Consider the following 24,003-nt stretch of genomic DNA (forward strand, 5'->3'; position numbering starts at 1 on the left):
GTGATGTGATCAGCATATTCGGCGATACAAGTGAATTTCTGCCAGCTTGCAGATATGAAAAAAATATTGACACTGGAAAGCTTCGCTTCAAGAATATTGAAAAAAAAAAAAAAACAACAACAACAACAACAACAAAAAAATTGTCTCGCCACAAGGGTCCTCCGCAATATACCATGCAACGAACCGTCTCACCAAGCCGCATCGTTTATAGCGTCAACAGGTTGTTATATACACGTATTTACTGTACCTACGTACGTTCGGATATCCGAAGAAACTTTTCCATCAAAAGCTTCTTCTATTTCATACAACAGCCCCTCAGACAAGCGCACAGTTTGCGAAGGTCATTATTGCTATTTTACTATTTTACAGCAAGTGCGGCCTCTTACTGGAAAAAAAAAAAATCATCCCAAAAGTAGAGAGTAAAAAAATTAGGGATGGTGATGAATCGATGCAACCGATACCCGCCAAACCTGAAGGGGCATATCAACGACAAGTTGACGATGTTGAAGACGAACAGTAGACCGAAAAGAGGAAAAAGTATCACCGGTTATATATGTCCGACAGAAAAAAGCTCAACGCGAAGTTCATCACGATTTGAAATCTCGTTGTGAAATTAGGGTCCAAGGTTACTTGACACTTTTTTAGGGATGAAATTATAAAGATTCCCGAGTTTCATCAGAGATATAATCTCTGAATCCCGTAGAACGCTTCAAACTAACCCATCCAGACGAAGTGGAAGACCGCGCGATAATTAGAACTTGATGTACTTTTTATATGAGTGATTGTTTTTTTTTTCGTTTCAACACCCTCTCTTCTATCAGTCAAGTTTCTTGCTGTTCGACGTCAGACGATTCGAAAGGCGAAATTTTTTTTTCAGTTTTGGGAACGGATAGAACTCACCCCGTTATCTCGCACTTGATATATCATGCACGTGATAAATGGACATTCGCAACTTACGATATGGTTTCCGAACGTACGAGAAGAATATTCGGATTCGATTAAGGGGGTTATTATCGGTGAATACAATGGGGGCTATCTACATCGATCAAGAAACGTAAATTATAATAAAGTTTTACCGGACGGATCAATTATAGTAAGGTGGACGTGATTAATGAAATTAAACTCACAGAGTGACTGATAAAACGTCTATTTCAAATTTTATATTCCTACTATCGCAATACGAGCTATCCCTAAATCCTACACGATCTGAAGAAGTACAAATTTTTACGTTCGTGGCGCCGATCGGGTTATAAAAGATTTTATTTTACGGACATTCTATATGTACAATATCCCATAATATCCCCGTAGGTATATTGGTGATATATTTTATACGTCTATTATACGATGTCTGGATGCACGTATAGTGTCTACATACACATATCGTTGTAGGTATAGCCAAAAGATGTAAAATACAATATTATGTAGCTATCACAAAACGGTTGACGACATCGCTCTCTCTATACGTTTGCTTATACAGACGTCAAGAAAGTGTACCCGATGGTTCAATTTTTCTTAACAATAAAAAAACAAAAAAAAAATACATAGCAAGAAAGAAAAGAAGGACCGTACTCATATTTTCGTTTCGATACGTTACATTGAATCTACTTCTTCCGGACCGGACGTCGTAATATGAATTTCCATAATTTTGGGTAAATTTTCTATTCGAGGCAATGCGAATAGATTTTGTGCGTTTAGATGTGACAGCGTACGCGCTCTGTCGCAAGCTGCCGCCTAACATCACCGCGATAATTGTGAACCGATCATCGTCGAGGGATGAGTTTGTAATTATAAACTAGTTACGTTTCTTCGGTTCATTTATTATGGCCCTGCGGCAAAATTCGAACATTAATTATATCAAACGTTGACGACGAAGCGGGCCTGAGGGGCGATGGTGTGAAATAATTTCGGCAGAAGCACCAAAGGGATCCGAAAAACCTCGTTCAATATGTCAATCGAGAGATGTGCATTCGCGCTTCTTCGATACTCCACATTCGTATCGAATTAATGTCGATAGAAACGTGAAAGGCCTGCTTGTTCGCAACTGATTAGATTAAACCAAATACCATTCTCTCATACATATATTTGCTACAGTTAAACGTCGATAGAAGTTAAACTTTGAGATATGGTTTACAGGTCGTGCTTGTGAGCATTGACGAGATAGAGTAAGTTGAATCTCCCGGAGTATAAAAAGTTTTTAGATTAAGGTTCGATAAATGAAGAGATCAGTGTGGATTGCTTTTTGCACACTGTGTTCTACCCAGGAAAAAGTGGATAGCAATTTTCACAGGTGACAAATTTGAAGAGGGGTTTCATCGTAGTTGGTTTTGCCTAGTTTTATGAACGATATTTGGCTTTTTGCTCCAAGAGTCTACGGTATCCCTGAGCTTGGGATAATTTATGAATGCAATTTACTTATCTCGCGTGCGTTGCAATAATCTGGTCATTTCTGTTAGATGCATGTGGTGGGAGTTTCAATATATAAACGTATCGCGCGACAACACGAGTTTAGTATATCCATTTAATCACTACGCAGTTATTACCGTATCGTTTCGTAGCACTGTTAATTTATCAAATAACGCTGGAACTCGTCATGTAATTAATTGTCCTTCTGCTTATGTAAAGTGTCGGAAAGAGAAAGTCTCACTTGAAACGTTCGGATCACAATAGCGAATAATTTCCCATCAAAGTTTTGAAGTAGTGCAGCTTATAACGTTATAATTCGTAATTGAAGGGTCAGCGAAAATCAATTAATAAAATGTGGTTTTTTCGATAATTATTTCTTAGATAACGAAGATCGCCGAGGCTATAGTATTTTCATGGTCACTTGGAAAATGGTTCTTCGAAGCGGTTTGTTGCTCGGATGCAACACACATTTATACGAGGACGTCTATTGATGAAGTAGATTCAATTGAGTTCCGATTTTTCGATATTAAAACGTGTTTTCCTCTTACGCACTTTTAGCTCTGAGGCCTTTGATCAATCGCGTGCTAAGACCTTCAATTTGATAAAGTTTGACATCAGAGATAAAAGAAAGGTGAACTTCTATTGTGTTTCGTTACAGTTCAATAAATTTCTTAGCAATATAGTCATCTAGCGTTGTCGTTTAACGTGATTAGTTAACAGTAACCTTGGATTATTAATACTCATTATATTTCATTTCGATCACCATGGCAAAAATTTGCCAAGTTTGGCTTGATAAAAGTTATCTTCAAAATGTCTTGCGAAACGTTGAAAGTGACGATTCGATAAAAGTATCCGAAATAAACGTAAGTCCGGCTACCGCCAAAGGGGACAATTATGCGAGTGATATCTATCGCGTAGCAGTAAAGCTTTCGCGCATTAAGGGTCAGAAGATCGACGAGGAAATGTCCCTCGTCGTTAAAATTGCACTCGATGAAGAAAGTCCACGAGGAAAATTGGTAACTGACAAACGTAACGATTGACGACCATTCACTTGAATAATCGTTGTAAATCTTTACCCTTTTTTCATCAGATAGCGGAGGGAGGCCTGTATACCACCGAGTTATCGATATTCCATACGGTATTGCCGAAGATAAACGAACTGCTCGAGAAATGTTGTCCGGCCACACAGCTGAGCGCGCGATGCATACATGTCCAGTACGAAAAACCGACTCATGTGATATTAGAAGATTTGGCGACAGCTGGATTTCGTATGGTCGAACGTTACTCGGGACTAGATCTTGACCACTGTTTAATAGCGATGCGAAATCTGGCCAGACTTCACGCTGCCTCCGTTGCCCTCCAAGAAGAGGTATTCGAGTCATTCTAAATTTCCTCGTTTACTAGGGTTGCTTATTCAACGATAACAAATTTTTTCTACACTCACCGAATCTAAGGAGCCAGACTTACTATCGAATTACCGTAAAGGCATGTATCGCAAAGACGCTCCCCCGATGTTTCAAGTATTTTTCAACTCAAGAATAAAAAGCCTTGCAATTGAGGTAGCCAGATGGTCTGAGCTGTGTCCGAAGTAAGTTTACATCGGAAGCGTCACGTCGTGGTCTGATTATGTCATTCTATTTTGGCATTTTTCCAATCAGAATTGCTGAGAAAATTACCAAATTATCGTCCGGAGCATTGTACCGAAAAGCATGGAAGGCTTGTGAGTTTGGCGAACACGAATTCAATGTCCTAACTCACGGTGATTGCTGGACGAACAACATGATGTTTCGTTACGACGAAAGCCAGAAACCCGTTGATCACGTTTTCGTAAGTGCGATAAAAATTATTTAACAATTAATTGATCTTTGCCCCGTAACTGCTGAGTTCGCGTAATCACAGGTTGACTTTCAAATGTCTCATCGTGGTTCGCCAGCGGAAGACATTCACTACTTTATCGGATCGAGTCCCAGCGACGATGTTAGAATTCATCACCGTGTTTCACTTTTACACGAGTATTATGCGTCACTCGTGACAACGATGAAGCAATTAAAGTGCAAGAGAGAACCACTGAGCTTTGCAGAACTTGACGAAGCCCTAAGAATGCGTGAAATTTATGAGGCAATCGTTGCTATGACACTATTGTCAACTGTCACACTTGAAAAAGGAAGCGAAATAGATTTTTCGAAATCGCTAAATGTTGATGTAGTTTACGAGAATCCAGGTTATCGTAGTAGTACCTACAGAAAAATTATGACCAGGCTTTTGCCGATATACGATAGAAATGGTTTTCTCGATGTCGAAAAATAAGTTTCACGTGACGTGATCTTAGTTATTGTACTCATCTAATTCGGATTTTAGATCTGAAAAAAATAATTTGATCATGAAAAATGATCTGAAAATTAACTCAAGTCTTCACTCGCAATGTTCTTACAAAAAAATATGAATAAGTGAATGGATAAAATAAAATAGATTATCAGAAAAATGAAAATTCTGTTTAAAAGGCTTCGACCCAATTATGGAACTGTAAAAATTGTATTTTACGTCAATAAAATAAGTCAAGATCCAGAGATCATTTTTATCTTGTCCTCGTTCAATCAAATCCCACCGTTACCCATGGAAGACAAAATAAATGTACGTGCACACGTCATCACACAATTGCCTGGATAAAATAGCGTTCACACTTTACTAACTTGCAGTTTGAAAATTTTCTCTATACCAACAGAAGCTCAAAGCACACCGGTCGAATATCGAAAGCTTCGCTGAGAAGCTTTTCTGCAGGCATTCCACAGAGGGTGCTGGATTTCATAGACTCCTTCCGAGGGTTGCACTGGTGCTTCGGGTTTTCGATTCACAGACGATGACGCACGAAATTTAAAAAAATTGCTTGTTCAAAAGCGTGATGCACACGAGACAAGTTGTGCTGGAGGAAAAAGACAAACGCGACGTTGAAAGTGAAGAAGAATCGATTGAATGACATTGAGAATTCGCGTACAGCGCAAAGCTCTTCGCTTCTTATCTCCAATTTCGAATTAACGTTCGAATTTTTTTTTTTCTCTCGTTTTCCATTGTAACGCTGGTGGTTCCGTGGTATTTCAATATGAACACACCTTAAACCCTCGGAACGATGATTGCCATGCGCACATCTCCGTAGCGCCATTCAATCGATCCCTATGTGCTTTCAAGCTCACTAAAGAGGCAAGCTCGCACGTGTAACTTCAAGAGAGAACGCTTCGAGCTGATCGGGGTGTCCGAGCGAACGAAAGAAAAAAAAAAAAAAGAAAAAAAAATGGAAGCATTGGAGCAGAATAAAAGAAAAAGAGAAGGAAAGATAATGTTTCAAAATTCATGAAAAACTGTGAAGCGAAATAGACGTGAAAAGAATTGGCGAAGACGATCATGTGATCTCAAACCGAAATATACTGGGAGGTAATTTTTCGTTTCAAACTATATTTTCTACCTACAGATCCTAATAGGCGAGAGTGGGTATAGCTTCGAGTATTGCCCGAACTTGATAGCGCGGTTAAGAGGATTTTTACCTTACTGGCTATGAGCTTCTGGCGCATTATAGAATTTTTCGGTATTAGGTAAGATATATTTAAAAAAAAGAAGCTCAGCGTCACAAAGTAATTGGGGATATATATATAGAGTGAGGTAAAGATGGCGAGAAGGAAAGCTCGCAGAGAGAGAAAGAACAAGAGAAATGTTTGTGTAAATAAAAACTTCTCGAGAAAGAACGCTAAAAGGTATTTCTTAGCAACGGTGTAATCTGACAACTTTTCATGTCAATTTTCTAAGAAAAATAAAATAAGAACCAATACGGTAAGAGTAAGAAATTACAGATTCTTCTATTTCCGTCGCTACGATGCTGTGGGGTATGCGGAATACTAATTAATCAACGACTCGCGTATAATTGCTCGATACATTCGCGAAGTCATTTTTTATCTTCTCCCCTATATTCGCGAAAAATATACACTTTCCCGAAATCCTGACCGTCTTACCAATTCACAGCGATAAGTCTTCCAGTTTTCCTTCTGGAGTACGCTTGAAAATTATTTTAAAAAACGCTTCCCTCACAAAATGTTCCGTGTGCTTCGCCATTAATAATTCTCAGTCAGTTCGCCGGAGCTTTGTCCTCAACAATTACACCTTTGCAGCGTGGTCTGCAAACACTTTCAATTTTACTGCGATGGTGAACGATACTTGAAACGTCTGATATCACCTCGTAAAACATTGTCTCAAAACTTTGGTACCCAACTGAATCGTTACGATGAAATTTACAACCTGTGTAAACAATTCCCCGCGCGTTCCAAGTACCATACCTTTCGTCCTCGCGTCGCTAAATCTCTCTGATTTCAAATCCGATCTCTAAAGCGTCTCGTAACTCGAATTTATAACCACATTAGATTGCGTCGTAATAAGCCGAAGCCACTGGCGAGCGTACACAAAGTTCGCGTGCAGATAACATTGTCGGTAACACAGGGGAAAAAAACCGATCAATTCCAACGTGACATCGAGATTCGAGGAATCGGGAGATTTTCCATTTTCAAACCGTTTTCGAAATTCCGTCCGGCCAAACGAAGACATGGCTCAAGTTACATCAGGTTACAGGTGGTTGCGCGCGGTCCGATGCGGTAGAGGTAACGGGGCGTGGTTTTGTAGCATTAAACTGATTTACCAAATTATTTCGGATTACTTTGGCTCTTTGAAAAAATCATAATTCACGTCAGCAGTGAATCTCTGTGGGTGTATTAGAGGCATTAAAACGAGAGAAAAAAAAGAAACGAACACACCAAAAATTATATCCTATACCGAAAGAAATCTTCGATAAAATGTGAATTTAAGGCCCCTGCGAAATATGAATATTTCTCGGCAAGTAGGTCTACCCATAGGTTCGCCTATCCAGACCGCGGTGTATGCAAAGGTCACACGAAGAAATCGTTCGAAGTAGGACAAATTTGGCGACAGAAAGTTCGAGATGAAGAGACGTTGACTGATGAAGGATGGCGAGTCAAGATAAGTCGTTATACCTGTATGTCTGTATACCGTTCAAAAATTTCGAGCAGGAAATTATACGTCCAGATATTACGCGTCGTTGATTTGATCCACGAGTCGTAGATCTTATCTCGCGTAAGTACTGAGAAAAAAAAAAAAAAAGAACAAAAGAGGCTTTGATCTCGTTGAATTCAAATTGGTGTATAAAAACTTTGTTTTTATCTTTCACGTTTCTTCCGTTTGCTTTTCTTTATTCGATAACTTCGCGCTCTCTATCCTCTTATTCCGTTACTCCGAAGTTTTCAACGTTCAAGATATATATTGTTGTAATGAGTTGATTTTTCCAACGATCATATTCTTTACGCGAAACACGAATTTTACATCTGTCCTATTCATGATGTAGGATGACCATAAACAAGTTCAAACAGCTGAAAAATATCTGCGCCCTTATTAAAATCTTACGTCTCATCGTCTGGAGCATAAAGAGAATAAAAAAAAAAAACGAAACAGGTACAACGTACCCATTCTCCTAAGTATCCTCGTATAATTTTAAAGATATTTGAAAAATAGATAACCACTGTGCTCTGCAGGTACGATTCAGGTTGAAAAAGGCTGCGCGGCGGGTTCCTCGTTGGGAAGCGGGTTTCTGCGTAGATCCGGGAACGTTGGCGCGGGCGCGGGCGCGGCGATATAGCCGAGGGGATGATTCCGCTGGTTCCCCGTTAGCACCGCAGTGTTGCGAGGGTTGCGGGGACCTCGGCATTCGCAGCCGCCGTATAGACGCGATGCATAAGCGCAACTGTAACTGCTTACTTTGTTATTTTGCGTTAACTTAGTGAAAATAACTAAAAAAAAAAAAACAAAAAACAAAAACCAAAAACCGACCAAAAAAAAAAAATCGAAAAAATGTACGTTTCGGTTTTAAAGATATACCGCAAGAAACGAAATGGGGGTTTGTTTATCCACCGTAGGAGATTGAGGAGCATTCATTGGTGTTAAATGATTGAAGGTAGAAGAGCGTAGTATACACCCGACGTACACGGAAGGTGGAAAAGTTTATTTTTTCACTCGCGTCGCACTGTTTCCTTACGTGACACAGTGGCGCACCGATATTTAGAGGTAAGCTAAATCCGTTACGCATTATTATTTCAACGGGGAAATGAACGGCATTTGTAAAACTCTACCCTCGAATCAATAAGAGCCGTTATACAGCTGAGAATACACTGTTTCGGCCTACCCACATCGTACGATAAATAATGTAACATTGCATTCGGTGTCTACTTGTATACGCAAAGACATCGCGTCGGCTTCAATCGCGTGTCGTTCGTACCGTCGCTGACAACTTGTTTTTTCATTAGGTAATTATAGTCACCGAAACTCGGTAGCACGGAAATAAAAAGGACAATGAAAAAAGTGGAAAAAAAAAGAAAGAAAAAAGGTAAATTCACTCTCCCACGAGGTAATTTCCAATAGGTTTCCCAGCCGAACACGCGAGTAGGTGGTTGGGTACACACATTTGCCTTTGTGCGACAAACCCGAATGGATTGATCTGCGGATTTTAATTATTTCACGGGACTGTACGAAATATCGTGCGAACACTAATTGAACTTTATGTCTACGAATCGATTCGTCGGTGCCTTAATTTCATGGCTTATAACACTCGTGAAATTGAGAGCACCGCTCCAACGTTCGAAGACATCGAAACGAAACGGATGAAAATAAACGTTGACCACGAGGGGTGAACCGATTTCGTAAATTGCCAACGATATTCCTCGATTCGACTGCGACTCATTTTTCGAATGCATTTAATGCACCCTAGCGAGTTTCCTAGACGGGCAACAGTTGTTTTACCGAAACATATAGGACTGCAGAATCTGGGATGACCTAGAGAGTACTTCATCTGTTATACGGCAGTCGAGAATTATAACTTTTAAGCTACAGCCTATGCCACCACAGAGGAGACACAACGTTGAACAAAATTTGCATCTCTCACCTCATTTGACTTTTATGATTTTCTCGGCTTTTCCGCAAACCGCCACCTATCGTATCGTCCTATACCGCAGGGGTGAGTTTATTTTGGACGTCAACTTTTTAACGGAATTTTAAAACCCGATGGTAATTTTCATTGTGCCACCGAGTTAAAATATTCCCAATGAACAGCTGTGCGAATAATTAGTTGAATTCTTCCGCACGCGTTTTGACATTTTTTTTTTTCCCACTTTCGGTACGGATTTCAATTTTCCTCGAAATATTATCTAGCGTTTCGTTCCTTCGTTAGGGTAGCAAGGGGCGAGAAGTGCACCCTTTTATCTCTCTGATATTGCTTTGGCAATTATATCCATTGTATCATTGAATTTCTATGGTTTCTTTATATACCTATATAGATTCTTTGGTCGCACAAAGCCGAGCCTTGATCTCCGGGGAAAAAATGAGATTAGTAGTGAAAACAAAAGAAGCTACTATATCCACGCGAATTCGCTGATCCTAAGCCCGCAGTTATTCACATGGTTATACGTTCGTGTATGTATGTACCACCGATAATGATACAAAGCGTAAATTGCCGGTCTGTTGGGTTCAGATTAGATCACACCCGTTCGCCAAAAGGCAGAATCACGAAGGATTTGATCTACGTAACTGTGTGTAACGAACATATTGGCACACGTGCCTATCCCAATTTCAATTGAAATATCGATATCATCCGTTGTCTTGCATATTATCTATTTTTACGATCGTCCATTAAAACGTCGTTATGCGAAACGTCCGATGAAAATCATTGGTGAAAATTGAATCTTCGATCGATACGCGTCCTCGTCGTTAGATAAGAAAAGTACATCACATTTGGGGTCGTACATCCAACGTGCACGGGTATGTGTGTCTGTAGATATAGTTTTCAATGAGAATTAGCCAAGACATCTCTGAAATAAATGGAGATTCTGACGGTTGAATTTTGGCAACGTGTCAAATACGGCGTTTTAAGGGTAGTTGCGAATTCAGGTGTGCTACTTAAGGCGAGATTACGGTTTCCCACAGGCATTAGCGTCAATGGGTATAGGAAGCGGTGGGAACTTGGTGAGTTTTGGGGGTCCAAACCTTCAGCAAATTCGAAAATTTCCTTCCGGCGAATTTATAGTAACCTATGCGAACGTTTCCGTGTGGTACAGTTCCATTCCACGGCTGACGAGATCAACTTTCGATGAAATTCACCAGACTAGTGGATTTTCTGAGTCTCGTAGGGGCGCAAAGCGCACCCTAGCAAAATGCCTATTCAGGTGTATAGATATACTCACATTTGTGCACAATTTTGTTTTCGTGTGTACGGATACGTACTTATATACGCATAAAGAATTTGTAAATAAAACGTAGTCTCCTCTCATTGATCCCGCGTCTGTGGTATTTGCTATCGACTTCAAATGCTCCCGGTTGCCTCTTTGATGGACGACGGCTCACGTATACGTATACGTGTATCGGAGATCAAAAACTCCAAAATAAAACGAGACGCCGGTACAATTTCGATATTCCTTTCATTCGCCGGCGTTATTCTTTTCCGATATCTGAAACTCAATTTTTGAATTATTTTGTAAGCTCCGGATCAATTATATCGGTGCGATTGAGCTTTTCCAATATAATTAATACTGTGGCGGTACACAGGAATTCGTTAATTAGATGTTAAAGAGAAACGAGAAGAAGAAAGAATCCCGTCGATCTTATCTTTTCAGAGTTGATTCAGGCGCATTGCGGGTTGTCGATTGATTAAACAATTAATTGCAGTGTTCAATGGAGATTAGATCCGTTTAGTCGCGATCGATATCTTTCTTTTCCTTTCTCATCGACTTAATTAATGAACACATTTTAATGAATTGACGTCTGAGACCTAACGTTGGAAGATTGTGCGCGGGACGAGGTTTTTGTCTATCGGGATAATCCGAGGGTGAACCAAAAGGCTCAACATCAAAATTAATTGCAAATTATACGTGGTCTGAAATCATACGATGCATGTAAACATTATTTTGTCGGGAAACGGAGTAATTCTCATCAGTATCGTAGACTGCTTTATTCTTTCGTTGAAGTATCGCTTTAAAACGGGAAAAAAAAAAAAAAAAATTGGTGAATTGAATCGGAACAGTGTCGACTGTGCGACGAAACAACTGGCAGCTGCACGTGAATATTTCGAGAGTGAGAAATGTTACGGTGTAAATAAGATTTGGAATGTTTCATGTCGGAGATGGGGGATAGAGGGAAAGGTATAGAGGGTACGGGAATCCGCGATGACAGCGTTACACGCGGCAGGTTCGCAGTATTGTAACATGCGTTTGAATAATGCATGAACAAAGGTGGAGACTTTGAGAGGTATGTATGTATTTATATACCTACGTACGTACCTATCTATAAGTATAGGGGAAGGTTCGTAAGTTAAACCTGTATTTGACACCGGAGGTAAGACGTCGACGACGCGAATCGGACAAAACTTGAACGACCCGGGCCGGCAATACAGCCAGCCGTCCTCGTGCTCATCTTCCGTTTCCCAAAGTGCCTAAACTTCGGAGGTTGAGAGTTCACGAAGAAGAGGAAGCGTATCGTTAAGCACACCCCATTTGCAGCATGGATTCTATAGAACGACTGCTGTACCAGAATTACTATAGACATTATCTGAGCACAGCCAGGCGGCGGTACTAAAATTTATCGTTCGCGTTCGCATGGAACTCGTTTGATGCGTAGCCAAATAAAATTCTGATATCCTAACGCCCTGCGGAAGGTTCGATACCCCAGGTTTTCGATTTTTAACTCTGAAGCGTAAACTCAACTTTCAACTTAATTTCAGACCGTGTACGGGCGAATTATACATGTGCGTATGCTTGATATCAAAAACAATCGATTCGGAAGCCATTTATACCTGGACACCTGATACCGCGACATGCGAACCATTGCAAAGGAGCCGAAGAAAAGTGAATAAATAACGGTTATGTCCCATACTAACTCCCTCGTGTATAATATATGTATGAAAACATGTAGTACATAAATTTAGCTGCGTGAGAAAACATCCGAATGAAATAAACTCAGACGAGGATATCGAAACTCGTGCGACACGTTACACACCTGAGAGTAGATTTAATTTTTCAATCATCCGTGTTCGAAAAATTGGAAGACTCCACCGCGACGTGTATTCTTTCGTTTTTTCTATTCTATCCCCTTGGCAGGTGAAACGCATTAATAATTTATGAATGCATCATCATCAGTCAAAGAGCGCGTCTGCTTCACGTTAGATTTAAGTCTGAGGGTATTCCGGTATTATACACTCTGCCAACTATAAGATTATGCCCTGCAGGGTGTTATGAAATTCCTTATCGATCTAAAAGCGTTTCAAACAAGAAGGGGGGGCGGCTCGCGTTATTCCGTCGTAATTGTGCGTGAGCACTCTGCACAGCTGCGTAGATTCTTCTCGAAAAAAGTGCACTCCTTTCAAAACGCGAACTTTACTCGTCGCCAATCAACTTCGCTGAATGTTCGTTTGCAGAAAAGCATCAGGTGCACCCTACGCCGGCGACAAACGAAAAAAAAAAAAAGGAATAAATAGGCGCGGCTTGGAAGAATCAATTCCACAAGGACTCGTAATTCGTTAGATACTTATACCACCTATACAACGTACCACAAATCTGCAATGCGGGTGTCTAGCATTGATGCTCTTTGGACGAAAAACTAGATGTTTTTCTTTGTAATTCGCTTCGCGCAGGGTTTTGCTGTTGGCGAATTTTTTCAGTTTCACCCTCTTCCACGACAGAAGTTTTCGAGAAAAAGGAGGACTCGGGTGATTCCGTAGCGTTTCTAACCGTGGTCGCGAATGTTTCTCGTAAAAACTTACCGACTCCTTCCCGTAAGTCACCGGTGGCAAGAAAATGAATAATTTTACCGCGAGTTAGTTCGGCACCACACAGTCAACATTGGGAAGAAATTGATTATAAAGAAATGGAAAAGGCTCATTCTGGCGAACGACGGAAGCGAAAAATTCATTCTTCAGGAACCAATAAAATCAATTACACTCGCTCCGACTGAAGCAATTTCCTATACAACTTCGATAACCGTTTGGTATTTCAGAGCCTTATTTAAACGTCCACAATACTCACCTATACGAACATTTCACTAAATTAACTAAAACTTTCCCCTGACATTCCAGAAATATCTGAATAGGTATCTATAACGATAAGTAAAATGTCAGAATTCTTGTGGCTGCCCCTTTGGTCCTTTCTGACAAAGGAAGTTCCCAACTTATTAGTGAACGTCCGACCCAACTTTGTCTGTAGGGTGGAGTTCATTCCACTTCCGGCGACTCAATACTTCAGAGTATATATATGTATTACCTACACACGCATATGTATTCGTACATACATACTTCTTAACTCTCGTTGGTGTGAACTGCGATGGTACTCGGTGCAACGCTCTTTGATTGTTGAAAGCATCTTCGGATCGTGTCCTACCTCCACCGGATCATAGGTACCGTTCGAGTCTTCGTCGGGGTAGAAATAAAGCGAGTTCTTTATTTGTTTCTACCGAGTAGGTAGTAATCTCTTCGCTCGGAATTTCGTGATTATCGAAGATATTGAGATGAATTCGATATCAGAGGCTTGTGAAATAGTTGAATTGAGGCACACCGACGCGTCGAATATCTCAGTCCGTCATATATTCAACTGAAACACCCCAATTTCAGTCGGTATTTCAACGCAAAATGGCCGTTTGTGGGTTTCCCGTCTTAACATCGCTCACCAAAAAGCGTTTCAGCTCAAAGTCACGTACCTGTGAGTCGGCTATGTCGTACGTGGAGAGCCTTTGCATAACCAAAGGAGAGTGGTAATCAGGTTTACGAAGATGCGACAGTGCCATCAGTGTTCATTGGATATAGCAAGTACCTTTCTTGTGTTCCATGGTTGCACTATACGTATATACCTACGTGCTTCATGCGATAGTAGCATTAAACAGTTCCAGTTTCCCGCCTCCTCCTGCAACCGGGCAAACGTCTTCGCTGCCCATTTAATCAATTCAAACCTTTCAAGTCGCTATAGGTATACCGCGCAGCTTCAAATGACTTATACCATTGTCTTGAGTAAAGCGATTACGTCGAACCCCACGATGGTGGTGTATTTTTCATGGTTCCAGGGACCTCTGATTTATAATTTATTTTTATCACAGACCAAAAATCGTTTGCCAGAATACCGGGCCAACCGTTACCGCGATGTTATCGACTAATTTCCTGTCCATATTAATTCGCGACTGGCTCTACTGAACCCTCATGGTTTTCTTTTTTCTCTGTACTAATAGATCGACCGTTGAGTATAAAAGGATAAAATTTGGCTATTAAAATCAACCCTTTTTTGAATTATGATTAATTTTGTTCGCCTGCAGACATGACATCGAACATCTACGGCTGTACCGCACTTGCTGAAATGATGAAAAATTTGTTTTAATAAAAATTCTACCCCGTTGTACGAATCAGTTCCATTGGTGACACGTGTATGACTCATTTTTTCATGCATTTTGTAATCAAGATCCGAGTCAGGTATCAATGAATGGTGACTATAAAAACGAAGATTTTCTTCCATCTTTAAAAGCAAATAAATTCTTTGAAGAAAGACCTTCTGAGATGAAGATTAATCAATGGATATCATTTGACAGACGTGCAAACTGATATCGGGCAAACATAGATTTGTTTCACGTACATGTATAATAATAGTACGTTACTGTGGAAACGAATTGCCAACCCATAGAACGGAAACGTATCCAGGTAGAATGTATTATACAGATGTATCCGAGATATCTTTCGGTGTCCCATTACTGGATTATCACGAGGATTATTATACGAACTGAACCCGTTACATACACCGTCCCTGAGGTCAAATGGATATCCTGCGTAGGAGAACAGACAGCGACGTCATTTCGATTCCATGTCAGAAGTTTTTCAAGAGAATTGTTTTTCATTTTGTTATTTCAATTTTTCACTTGCCGTGGGGCATTTCACCTTCGGGATTCATTGACGTACGGTACAAAATGTCACGTATACCTTCGCATAAATCATTATCGAATAATTTCTTTTTTTTTTTACGAGCTTTCAAATTTTACAGGACACTGGTATCGAGTACAATAAATCCGAGCAGATGTCCGAGGCGATTCAAGCAAAAACATTCCTGGCTGTGGAACAACGCTTGAATAAATAACCGGATATAATTCTTGAAAAATATTTGCGTGGCATGAAGTGTTCTTAAAAATGAGATCTTATTATATTGGGTCATAATAATGTACAGTGGAGCAGGTTGAGAAAATTTTTTTTTTATTTTCTTGGCATGGGGGCAGAATTTGTACCTTACAAAAAAAGAAAATATTTCAAATGTAGAAAAAATTTTTGACTCGATATTTTGAGGTAGCCCACTCATTTTTTGAAAAAATCATAGAAAATATCTGAAAATTGTCGATTGTGATTGTTTTTTACTCGTTCACTGTTCAAAATTTTTTCCCTATTATTTTTGTAATTCAAGTATAGAATCAAAAGATTAAATGCCCTTTTTTTGACTTAAATTTGAAGTTGAGTCGGGGAGCCTGAGCTTTGCTGGAGTCAGGTAGCCAGCAACGCAGCGCTTTGTTGTGAGACCGTCACCTTCGGGGCTGAGCAGAGGTGACGCCCCACAACAAACCGCGCGCCCGTGGCTACCTGACTCCAGCAAAGCTCGGGCCCCCTCGTAGACCGAGATATTCGAATATTTCAACCCATGCATGGATTGCGACGAATCAAAGTGGGTCTACGACTAAAACCAATCGATATGTCTTATAATTTTTCTGCTCCCAAAAGCGAATAATTGATGATCACTCGATCGATTGCACGAGTAGATGATTTTGGCCTTCAGATTTTGATTCCTGAGTTGATATACGTGAGATTACCCTTGAAAAGCCAAAAAAAAAATCGATTTTTAGGCCAAAAGTAAAGTAGTATATAAATTGATTGTATTACACTTTCCTTGCGTATTTTGACCTCAGGAATCCGAATCTGAAAGAAAAATTGATCTATCTATGAAATTGACCGAGTGATTGCCAATTTTCAGCTTTTTGGGATCAAGAATAAAAAATTGATTTTTTAGTCTATCTCAGTGTAATTTGAGCTCAGAAATCCGAATCCGGAAAAAAATGGATCTATCTGCAAGAATAACCGAGTTATCCCTATTTTTTCGAAATTTTTGGCATAAATTTGAGGATATCTCAAAGGGAGAAAATCGTAGCTCAATTTGAACGACGGATTCGTGTTCCTGAGGTCAAAATACTTCAGGAAAGTGCCATACGATCAATTTTTGAAAATAAAAATTTTTCGCCAAAATTTGAGATTTTTCCAAGGGGTACCCCTTACGATTTTTTCAAATTTTGACGGAAAATTTTTATTTTTTGAAATTGATCGTATGGCACTTATCTTATGTAATTTGACCCCAAGAACACGAATCCGTCGTCCAAATTGAGCTACGATTTTTTCCCATCGAGATATCTCCATGTTTATGGTAAAAAATGCGAAAAAATGGGAATAACTCGGTCAATTTTATAGATAGTTCAATTTCTCTTTCGGATTCGGATTTCTGAGCTGAAATTACATGAGGATAAACTGGAAAATGAATTTTTTATTTCTGATCTGAAAAAGCTAAAAATTGGTGATAACTCGGCAAATTTTAAAGGAAGATCAATTTAACTGTCAGATTTGAATTCATAGGGTCAAAATACGTAAAAAAAGTGTCTTTCGATCGATTTTAAAAATACTTCAGTCTTGGCCCAAAAATCACCATTTTTTTAAAAGAGTTAGGTTAGGTTAGGTTAGGTTAGGTTAGGTTAGGTTAGGTTAGGTTAGGTTAGGTTAGGTTAGGTTAGGTTAGGTTAGGTTAGGTTAGGTTAGGTTAGGTTAGGTTAGGTTAGGTTAGGTTAGGTTAGGTTAGGTTAGGTTAGGTTAGGTTAGGTTAGGTGAGGTTAGGAGGTCAAAATACGTAGGAATAGCATGCGAAACCCAAGAAAAAAAAATGTTCATTTTTGACCCAAAAATCGATAAACTTGCACGGGTTCAAATCCCGTCGGGTTTTTGGGCCAATTTTTTTTTTTCTTGCGAATTGATCGTATGACAGTATTCCGGAGTATTTTGACCTCAGGATTTCGATTCTGGCAGAAAAATTGATCTATCTCTGAAATTGACCGAGTGATCGCCAGCTTTCAGCTTCTCGGGATCAAGAATAATAAATTCATTTTCTGGTCTATTTGAATGTAATTCGTACCCAGGAATTTAGATAAGAATTGATCGTATGGCATTTCTCTAATGTATTTTGACCTCAGGAACACGAATCCGTTGTCCAAATCAAGCTTCGATCTCTTCTTTTCGGGATATCCTCAAATTTATGCCAAAAATTGCGAAAAAATGGGGATAACTCCGTCAATTTTAGAGATGGATCAATTTGGCTTTCAGATTCGAATTTCTGAGATCGAAATACATAGGAATAGCATGCGAAACCCAAGAAAAAAAAATGTTCATTTTTGACCCAAAAATCGATAAACTTGCACGGGTTCAAATCCCGTCGGGTTTTTGGGCCAATTTTTTTTTTTCTTGCGAATTGATCGTATGACAGTATTCCGGAGTATTTTGACCTCAGGATTTCGATTCTGGAAGGAAAATTGATCTATCTCTGAAATTGACCGAGTGATCGCCAACTTTCAGCTTCTCGGGATCAAGAATAAAAAATTCATTTTCTGGTCTATTTGAATGTAATTCGTACCCAGGAATTTAGATAAGAATTGATCGTATGGCTCTTTTCCAATGTATTTTGACCTCAGAAACACGAATCCGTTGTCCAAATCAAGCTTCGATCTTTTCTTTTCGAGATATCTTCAAATTTATGCCAAAAATCGCGAAAAAATGGGGATAACTCGGTCAATTTTAGAGATGGATCAATTTGGCTTTCAGATTCGAATTTCTGAGATCGAAATACATAGGAATAGCATGCAAAACCCAAGAAAAAAAAATGTTCATTTTTGACCCAAAAATCGATAAACTTGCACGGGTTCAAATCCCGTCGGGTTTTTGGGCCAATTTTTTTTTTTCTTGCGAATTGATCGTACGACAGTATTCCGAAGTATTTTGACCTCAGGATTTCGATTCTGGAAGAAAAATTGATCTATCTCTGAAATTGACCGAGTGATCGCCAACTTTCAGCTTCTCGGGATCAAGAATAATAAATTCATTTTCTGGTCTATTTGAATGTAATTCGTACCCAGGAATTCAGATAAGAATTGATCGTATGGCATTTCTCTAATGTATTTTGACCTCAGGAACACGAATCCGTTGTCCAAATCAAGCTTCGATCTCTTTTTTACGAGATATCCTCAAATTTATGCCAAAAATCGCGAAAAAATGGGGATAACTCGGTCAATTTTAGAGATGGATCAATTTGGCTTTCAGATTCGAATTTCTGAGATCGAAATACATAGGAATAGCATGCGAAACCCAAGAAAAAAAAATGTTCATTTTTGACCCAAAAATCGATAAACTTGCACGGGTTCAAATCCCGTCGGGTTTTTGGGCCAATTTTTTTTTTTCTTGCGAATTGATCGTATGACAGTATTCCGGAGTATTTTGACCTCAGGATTTCGATTCTGGCAGAAAAATTGATCTATCTCTGAAATTGACCGAGTGATCGCCAGCTTTCAGCTTCTCGGGATCAAGAATAATAAATTCATTTTCTGGTCTATTTGAATGTAATTCGTACCCAGGAATTTAGATAAGAATTGATCGTATGGCATTTCTCTAATGTATTTTGATCTCAGGAACACGAATCCGTTGTCCAAATCAAGCTTCGATCTCTTCTTTACGAGATATCCTCAAATTTATGCCAAAAATCGCGAAAAAATGGGGATAACTCCGTCAATTTTAGAGATGGATCAATTTGGCTTTCAGATTCGAATTTCTGAGATCGAAATACATAGGAATAGCATGCGAAACCCAAGAAAAAAAAATGTTCATTTTTGACCCAAAAATCGATAAACTTGCAGGTTCAAATCCCGTCGGGTTTTTGGGCCAATTTTTTTTTTTCTTGCGAATTGATCGTATGACAGTATTCCGGAGTATTTTGACCTCAGGATTTCGATTCTGGAAGAAAAATTGATCTATCTCTGAAATTGACCGAGTGATCGCCAACTTTCAGCTTTTCGGGATCAAGAATAATAAATTCATTTTCTGGTCTATTTGAATGTAATTCGTACCCAGGAATTTAGATAAGAATTGATCGTATGGCTTTTTTCTAATGTATTTTGACCTCAGGAACACGAATCCGTTGTCCAAATCAAGCTTCGATCTCTTCTTTTCGAGATATCCTCAAATTTATGCCAAAAATCGCGAAAAAATGGGGATAACTCCGTCAATTTTAGAGATGGATCAATTTGGCTTTCAGATTCGAATTTCTGAGATCGAAATACATAGGAATAGCATGCGAAACCCAAGAAAAAAAAATGTTCATTTTTGACCCAAAAATCGATAAACTTGCACGGGTTCAAATCCCGTCGGGTTTTTGGGCCAATTTTTTTTTTTCTTGCGAATTGATCGTATGACAGTATTCCGGAGTATTTTGACCTCAGGATTTCGATTCTGGAAGAAAAATTGATCTATCTCTGAATTTGACCGAGTGATCGCCAACTTTCAGCTTCTCGGGATCAAGAATAAAAAATTCATTTTCTGGTCTATTTGAATGTAATTCGTACTCAGGAATTTAGATAAGAATTGATCGTATGGCTCTTTTCCAATGTATTTTGACCTCAGGAACACGAATCCGTTGTCCAAATCAAGCTTCGATCTCTTCTTTTCGAGATATCCTCAAATTTATGCCAAAAATCGCGAAAAAATGGGGATAACTCCGTTAATTTTAGAGATGGATCAATTTGGCTTTCAGATTCGAATTTCTGAGATCGAAATACATAGGAATAGCATGCGAAACCCAAGAAAAAAAAATGTTCATTTTTGACCCAAAAATCGATAAACTTGCAGGTTCAAATCCCGTCGGGTTTTTGGGCCAATTTTTTTTTTTCTTGCGAATTGATCGTATGACAGTATTCCGGAGTATTTTGACCTCAGGATTTCGATTCTGGAAGAAAAATTGATCTATCTCTGAAATTGACCGAGTGATCGCCAACTTTCAGCTTTTCGGGATCAAGAATAATAAATTCATTTTCTGGTCTATTTGAATGTAATTCGTACCCAGGAATTTAGATAAGAATTGATCGTATGGCTTTTTTCTAATGTATTTTGACCTCAGGAACACGAATCCGTTGTCCAAATCAAGCTTCGATCTCTTCTTTTCGAGATATCCTCAAATTTATGCCAAAAATCGCGAAAAAATGGGGATAACTCCGTCAATTTTAGAGATGGATCAATTTGGCTTTCAGATTCGAATTTCTGAGATCGAAATACATAGGAATAGCATGCGAAACCCAAGAAAAAAAAATGTTCATTTTTGACCCAAAAATCGATAAACTTGCACGGGTTCAAATCCCGTCGGGTTTTTGGGCCAATTTTTTTTTTTCTTGCGAATTGATCGTATGACAGTATTCCGGAGTATTTTGACCTCAGGATTTCGATTCTGGAAGAAAAATTGATCTATCTCTGAATTTGACCGAGTGATCGCCAACTTTCAGCTTCTCGGGATCAAGAATAAAAAATTCATTGTCTGGTCTATTTGAATGTAATTCGTACCCAGGAATTTAGATAAGAATTGATCGTATGGCTCTTTTCCAATGTATTTTGACCTCAGGAACACGAATCCGTTGTCCAAATCAAGCTTCGATCTCTTCTTTTCGAGATATCCTCAAATTTATGCCAAAAATCGCGAAAAAATGGGGATAACTCCGTCAATTTTAGAGATGGAACAATTTGGCTTTCAGATTCGAATTTCTGAGATCGAAATACATAGGAATAGCATGCGAAACCCAAGAAAAAAAAATGTTCATTTTTGACCCAAAAATCGATAAACTTGCAGGTTCAAATCCCGTCGGGTTTTTGGGCCAATTTTTTTTTTTCTTGCGAATTGATCGTATGACAGTATTCCGGAGTATTTTGACCTCAGGATTTCGATTCTGGAAGGAAAATTGATCTATCTCTGAAATTGACCGAGTGATCGCCAACTTTCAGCTTCTCGGGATCAAGAATAAAAAATTCATTTTCTGGTCTATTTGAATGTAATTCGTACCCAGGAATTCAGATAAGAATTGATCGTATGGCTCTTTTCCAATGTATTTTGACCTCAGGAACACGAATCCGTTGTCCAAATCAAGCTTCGATCTCTTCTTTTCGAGATATCCTCAAATTTATGCCAAAAATCGCGAAAAAATGGGGATAACTCCGTCAATTTTAGAGATGGATCAATTTGGCTTTCAGATTCGAATTTCTGAGATCGAAATACATAGGAATAGCATGCGAAACCCAAGAAAAAAAAATGTTCATTTTTGACCCAAAAATCGATAAACTTGCAGGTTCAAATCCCGTCGGGTTTTTGGGCCAATTTTTTTTTTTCTTGCGAATTGATCGTATGACAGTATTCCGGAGTATTTTGATCTCAGGATTTCGATTCTGGAAGAAAAATTGATTTATCTCTGAATTTGACCGAGTGATCGCCAACTTTCAGCTTCTCGGGATCAAGAATAAAAAATTCATTTTCTGGTCTATTTGAATGTAATTCGTACCCAGGAATTTAGATAAGAATTGATCGTATGGCTCTTTTCCAATGTATTTTGACCTCAGAAACACGAATCCGTTGTCCAAATCAAGCTTCGATCTTTTCTTTTCGAGATATCTTCAAATTTATGCCAAAAATCGCGAAAAAATGGGGATAACTCCGTCAATTTTAGAGATGGATCAATTTGGCTTTCAGATTCGAATTTCTGAGATCGGAATACATAGGAATAGCATGCAAAACCCAAGAAAAAAAAATGTTCATTTTTGACCCAAAAATCGATAAACTTGCACGGGTTCAAATCCCGTCGGGTTTTTGGGCCAATTTTTTTTTTTCTTGCGAATTGATCGTACGACAGTATTCCGGAGTATTTTGACTTCAGGATTTCGATTGTGGAAGAAAAATTGATCTATCTCTGAAATTGACCGAGTGATCGCCAACTTTCAGCTTCTCGGGATCAAGAATAATAAATTCATTTTCTGGTCTATTTGAATGTAATTCGTACCCAGGAATTTAGATAAGAATTGATCGTATGGCATTTCTCTAATGTATTTTGACCTCGGGAACACGAATCCGTTGTCCAAATCAAGCTTCGATCTCTTCTTTACGAGATATCCTCAAATTTATGCCAAAAATCGCGAAAAAATGGGGATAACTCGGTCAATTCTAGAGATGGATCAATTTGGCTTTCAGATTCGAATTTCTGAGATCGAAATACATAGGAATAGCATGCGAAACCCAAGAAAAAAAAATGTTCATTTTTGACCCAAAAATCGATAAACTTGCAGGTTCAAATCCCGTCGGGTTTTTGGGCCAATTTTTTTTTTTCTTGCGAATTGATCGTATGACAGTATTCCGGAGTATTTTGACCTCAGGATTTCGATTCTGGAAGGAAAATTGATCTATCTCTGAAATTGACCGAGTGATCGCCAACTTTCAGCTTCTCGGGATCAAGAATAAAAAATTCATTTTCTGGTCTATTTGAATGTAATTCGTACCCAGGAATTTAGATAAGAATTGATCGTATTGCTCTTTTCCAATGTATTTTGACCTCAGGAACACGAATCCGTTGTCCAAATCAAGCTTCGATCTCTTCTTTTCGAGATATCCTCAAATTTATGCCAAAAATCGCGAAAAAATGGGGATAACTCCGTCAATTTCAGAGATGGATCAATTTGGCTTTCAGATTCGAATTTCTGAGATCGAAATACATAGGAATAGCATGCGAAACCCAAGAAAAAAAAATGTTCATTTTTGACCCAAAAATCGATAAACTTGCAGGTTCAAATCCCGTCGGGTTTTTGGGCCAATTTTTTTTTTTCTTGCGAATTGATCGTATGACAGTATTCCGGAGTATTTTGACCTCAGGATTTCGATTCTGGAAGAAAAATTGATCTATCTCTGAAATTGACCGAGTGATCGCCAACTTTCAGCTTTTCGGGATCAAGAATAATAAATTCATTTTCTGGTCTATTTGAATGTAATTCGTACCCAGGAATTTAGATAAGAATTGATCGTATGGCTTTTTTCTAATGTATTTTGACCTCAGGAACACGAATCCGTTGTCCAAATCAAGCTTCGATCTCTTCTTTTCGAGATATCCTCAAATTTATGCCAAAAATCGCGAAAAAATGGGGATAACTCCGTCAATTTTAGAGATGGATCAATTTGGCTTTCAGATTCGAATTTCTGAGATCGAAATACATAGGAATAGCATGCGAAACCCAAGAAAAAAAAATGTTCATTTTTGACCCAAAAATCGATAAACTTGCAGGTTCAAATCCCGTCGGGTTTTTGGGCCAATTTTTTTTTTTCTTGCGAATTGATCGTATGACAGTATTTCGAAGTATTTTGAACTCAGGATTTCGATTCTGGAAGGAAAATTGATCTA

At 38.8% G+C, this 24,003-nt stretch overlaps 2 protein-coding genes across 4 annotated transcripts in view; both read left to right on the forward strand.

Annotated features, from left to right (window-relative positions):
* The first annotated feature begins 2,429 nt into the window (after positions 1-2,429).
* On the forward strand, positions 2,430-4,970 carry LOC105689161. 2 transcript variants are annotated; one of them, XM_012405982.3, is made up of 6 exons: positions 2,577-2,592; positions 2,785-3,419; positions 3,494-3,772; positions 3,858-3,991; positions 4,062-4,230; positions 4,303-4,970. In XM_012405982.3, the coding sequence occupies exons 2-6, from the start codon at positions 3,168-3,170 to the stop codon at positions 4,708-4,710; spliced, it is 1,242 nt and encodes a 413-aa protein (XP_012261405.2). In that variant the 5' UTR covers positions 2,577-2,592; positions 2,785-3,167; the 3' UTR covers positions 4,711-4,970. The 2 variants fall into 2 exon arrangements, with proteins under 2 accessions (XP_012261403.2, XP_012261405.2); XM_012405980.3 differs by having other exon boundaries at positions 2,430-3,419.
* A 3,173-nt stretch (positions 4,971-8,143) lies between these two features.
* Positions 8,144-24,003, forward strand: part of LOC105684151 — a 59,679-nt gene continuing 43,819 nt past the window's right edge. For both annotated transcript variants that reach the window (XM_048655069.1, XM_048655070.1), the window contains exon 1: positions 8,144-8,514. The gene's annotated coding sequence lies outside the window, so the exon portion shown is untranslated. The remainder of the gene's footprint in view (positions 8,515-24,003) is intronic.

The sequence above is a fragment of the Athalia rosae genome, chromosome 5, assembly GCF_917208135.1.
Source record: "Athalia rosae chromosome 5, iyAthRosa1.1, whole genome shotgun sequence".
Taxonomy (NCBI): Eukaryota; Metazoa; Arthropoda; class Insecta; order Hymenoptera; family Athaliidae; genus Athalia; species Athalia rosae.

What these genes read in the sequence shown, in the direction of transcription:
- LOC105689161 (XM_012405980.3), top strand. Translation starts at nt 3,168, where the DNA reads ATGGCAAAAATTTGCCAAGTTTGGCTTGATAAAAGTTATCTTCAAAAT. An exon ending in TGGTCTGAGCTGTGTCCGAA is followed by an intron (nt 3,992 to 4,061) that starts GTAAGTTTACAT and finishes TTTTCCAATCAG; the next exon opens with AATTGCTGAGAAAATTACCA. An exon ending in AACCCGTTGATCACGTTTTC is followed by an intron (nt 4,231 to 4,302) that starts GTAAGTGCGATA and finishes GCGTAATCACAG; the next exon opens with GTTGACTTTCAAATGTCTCA.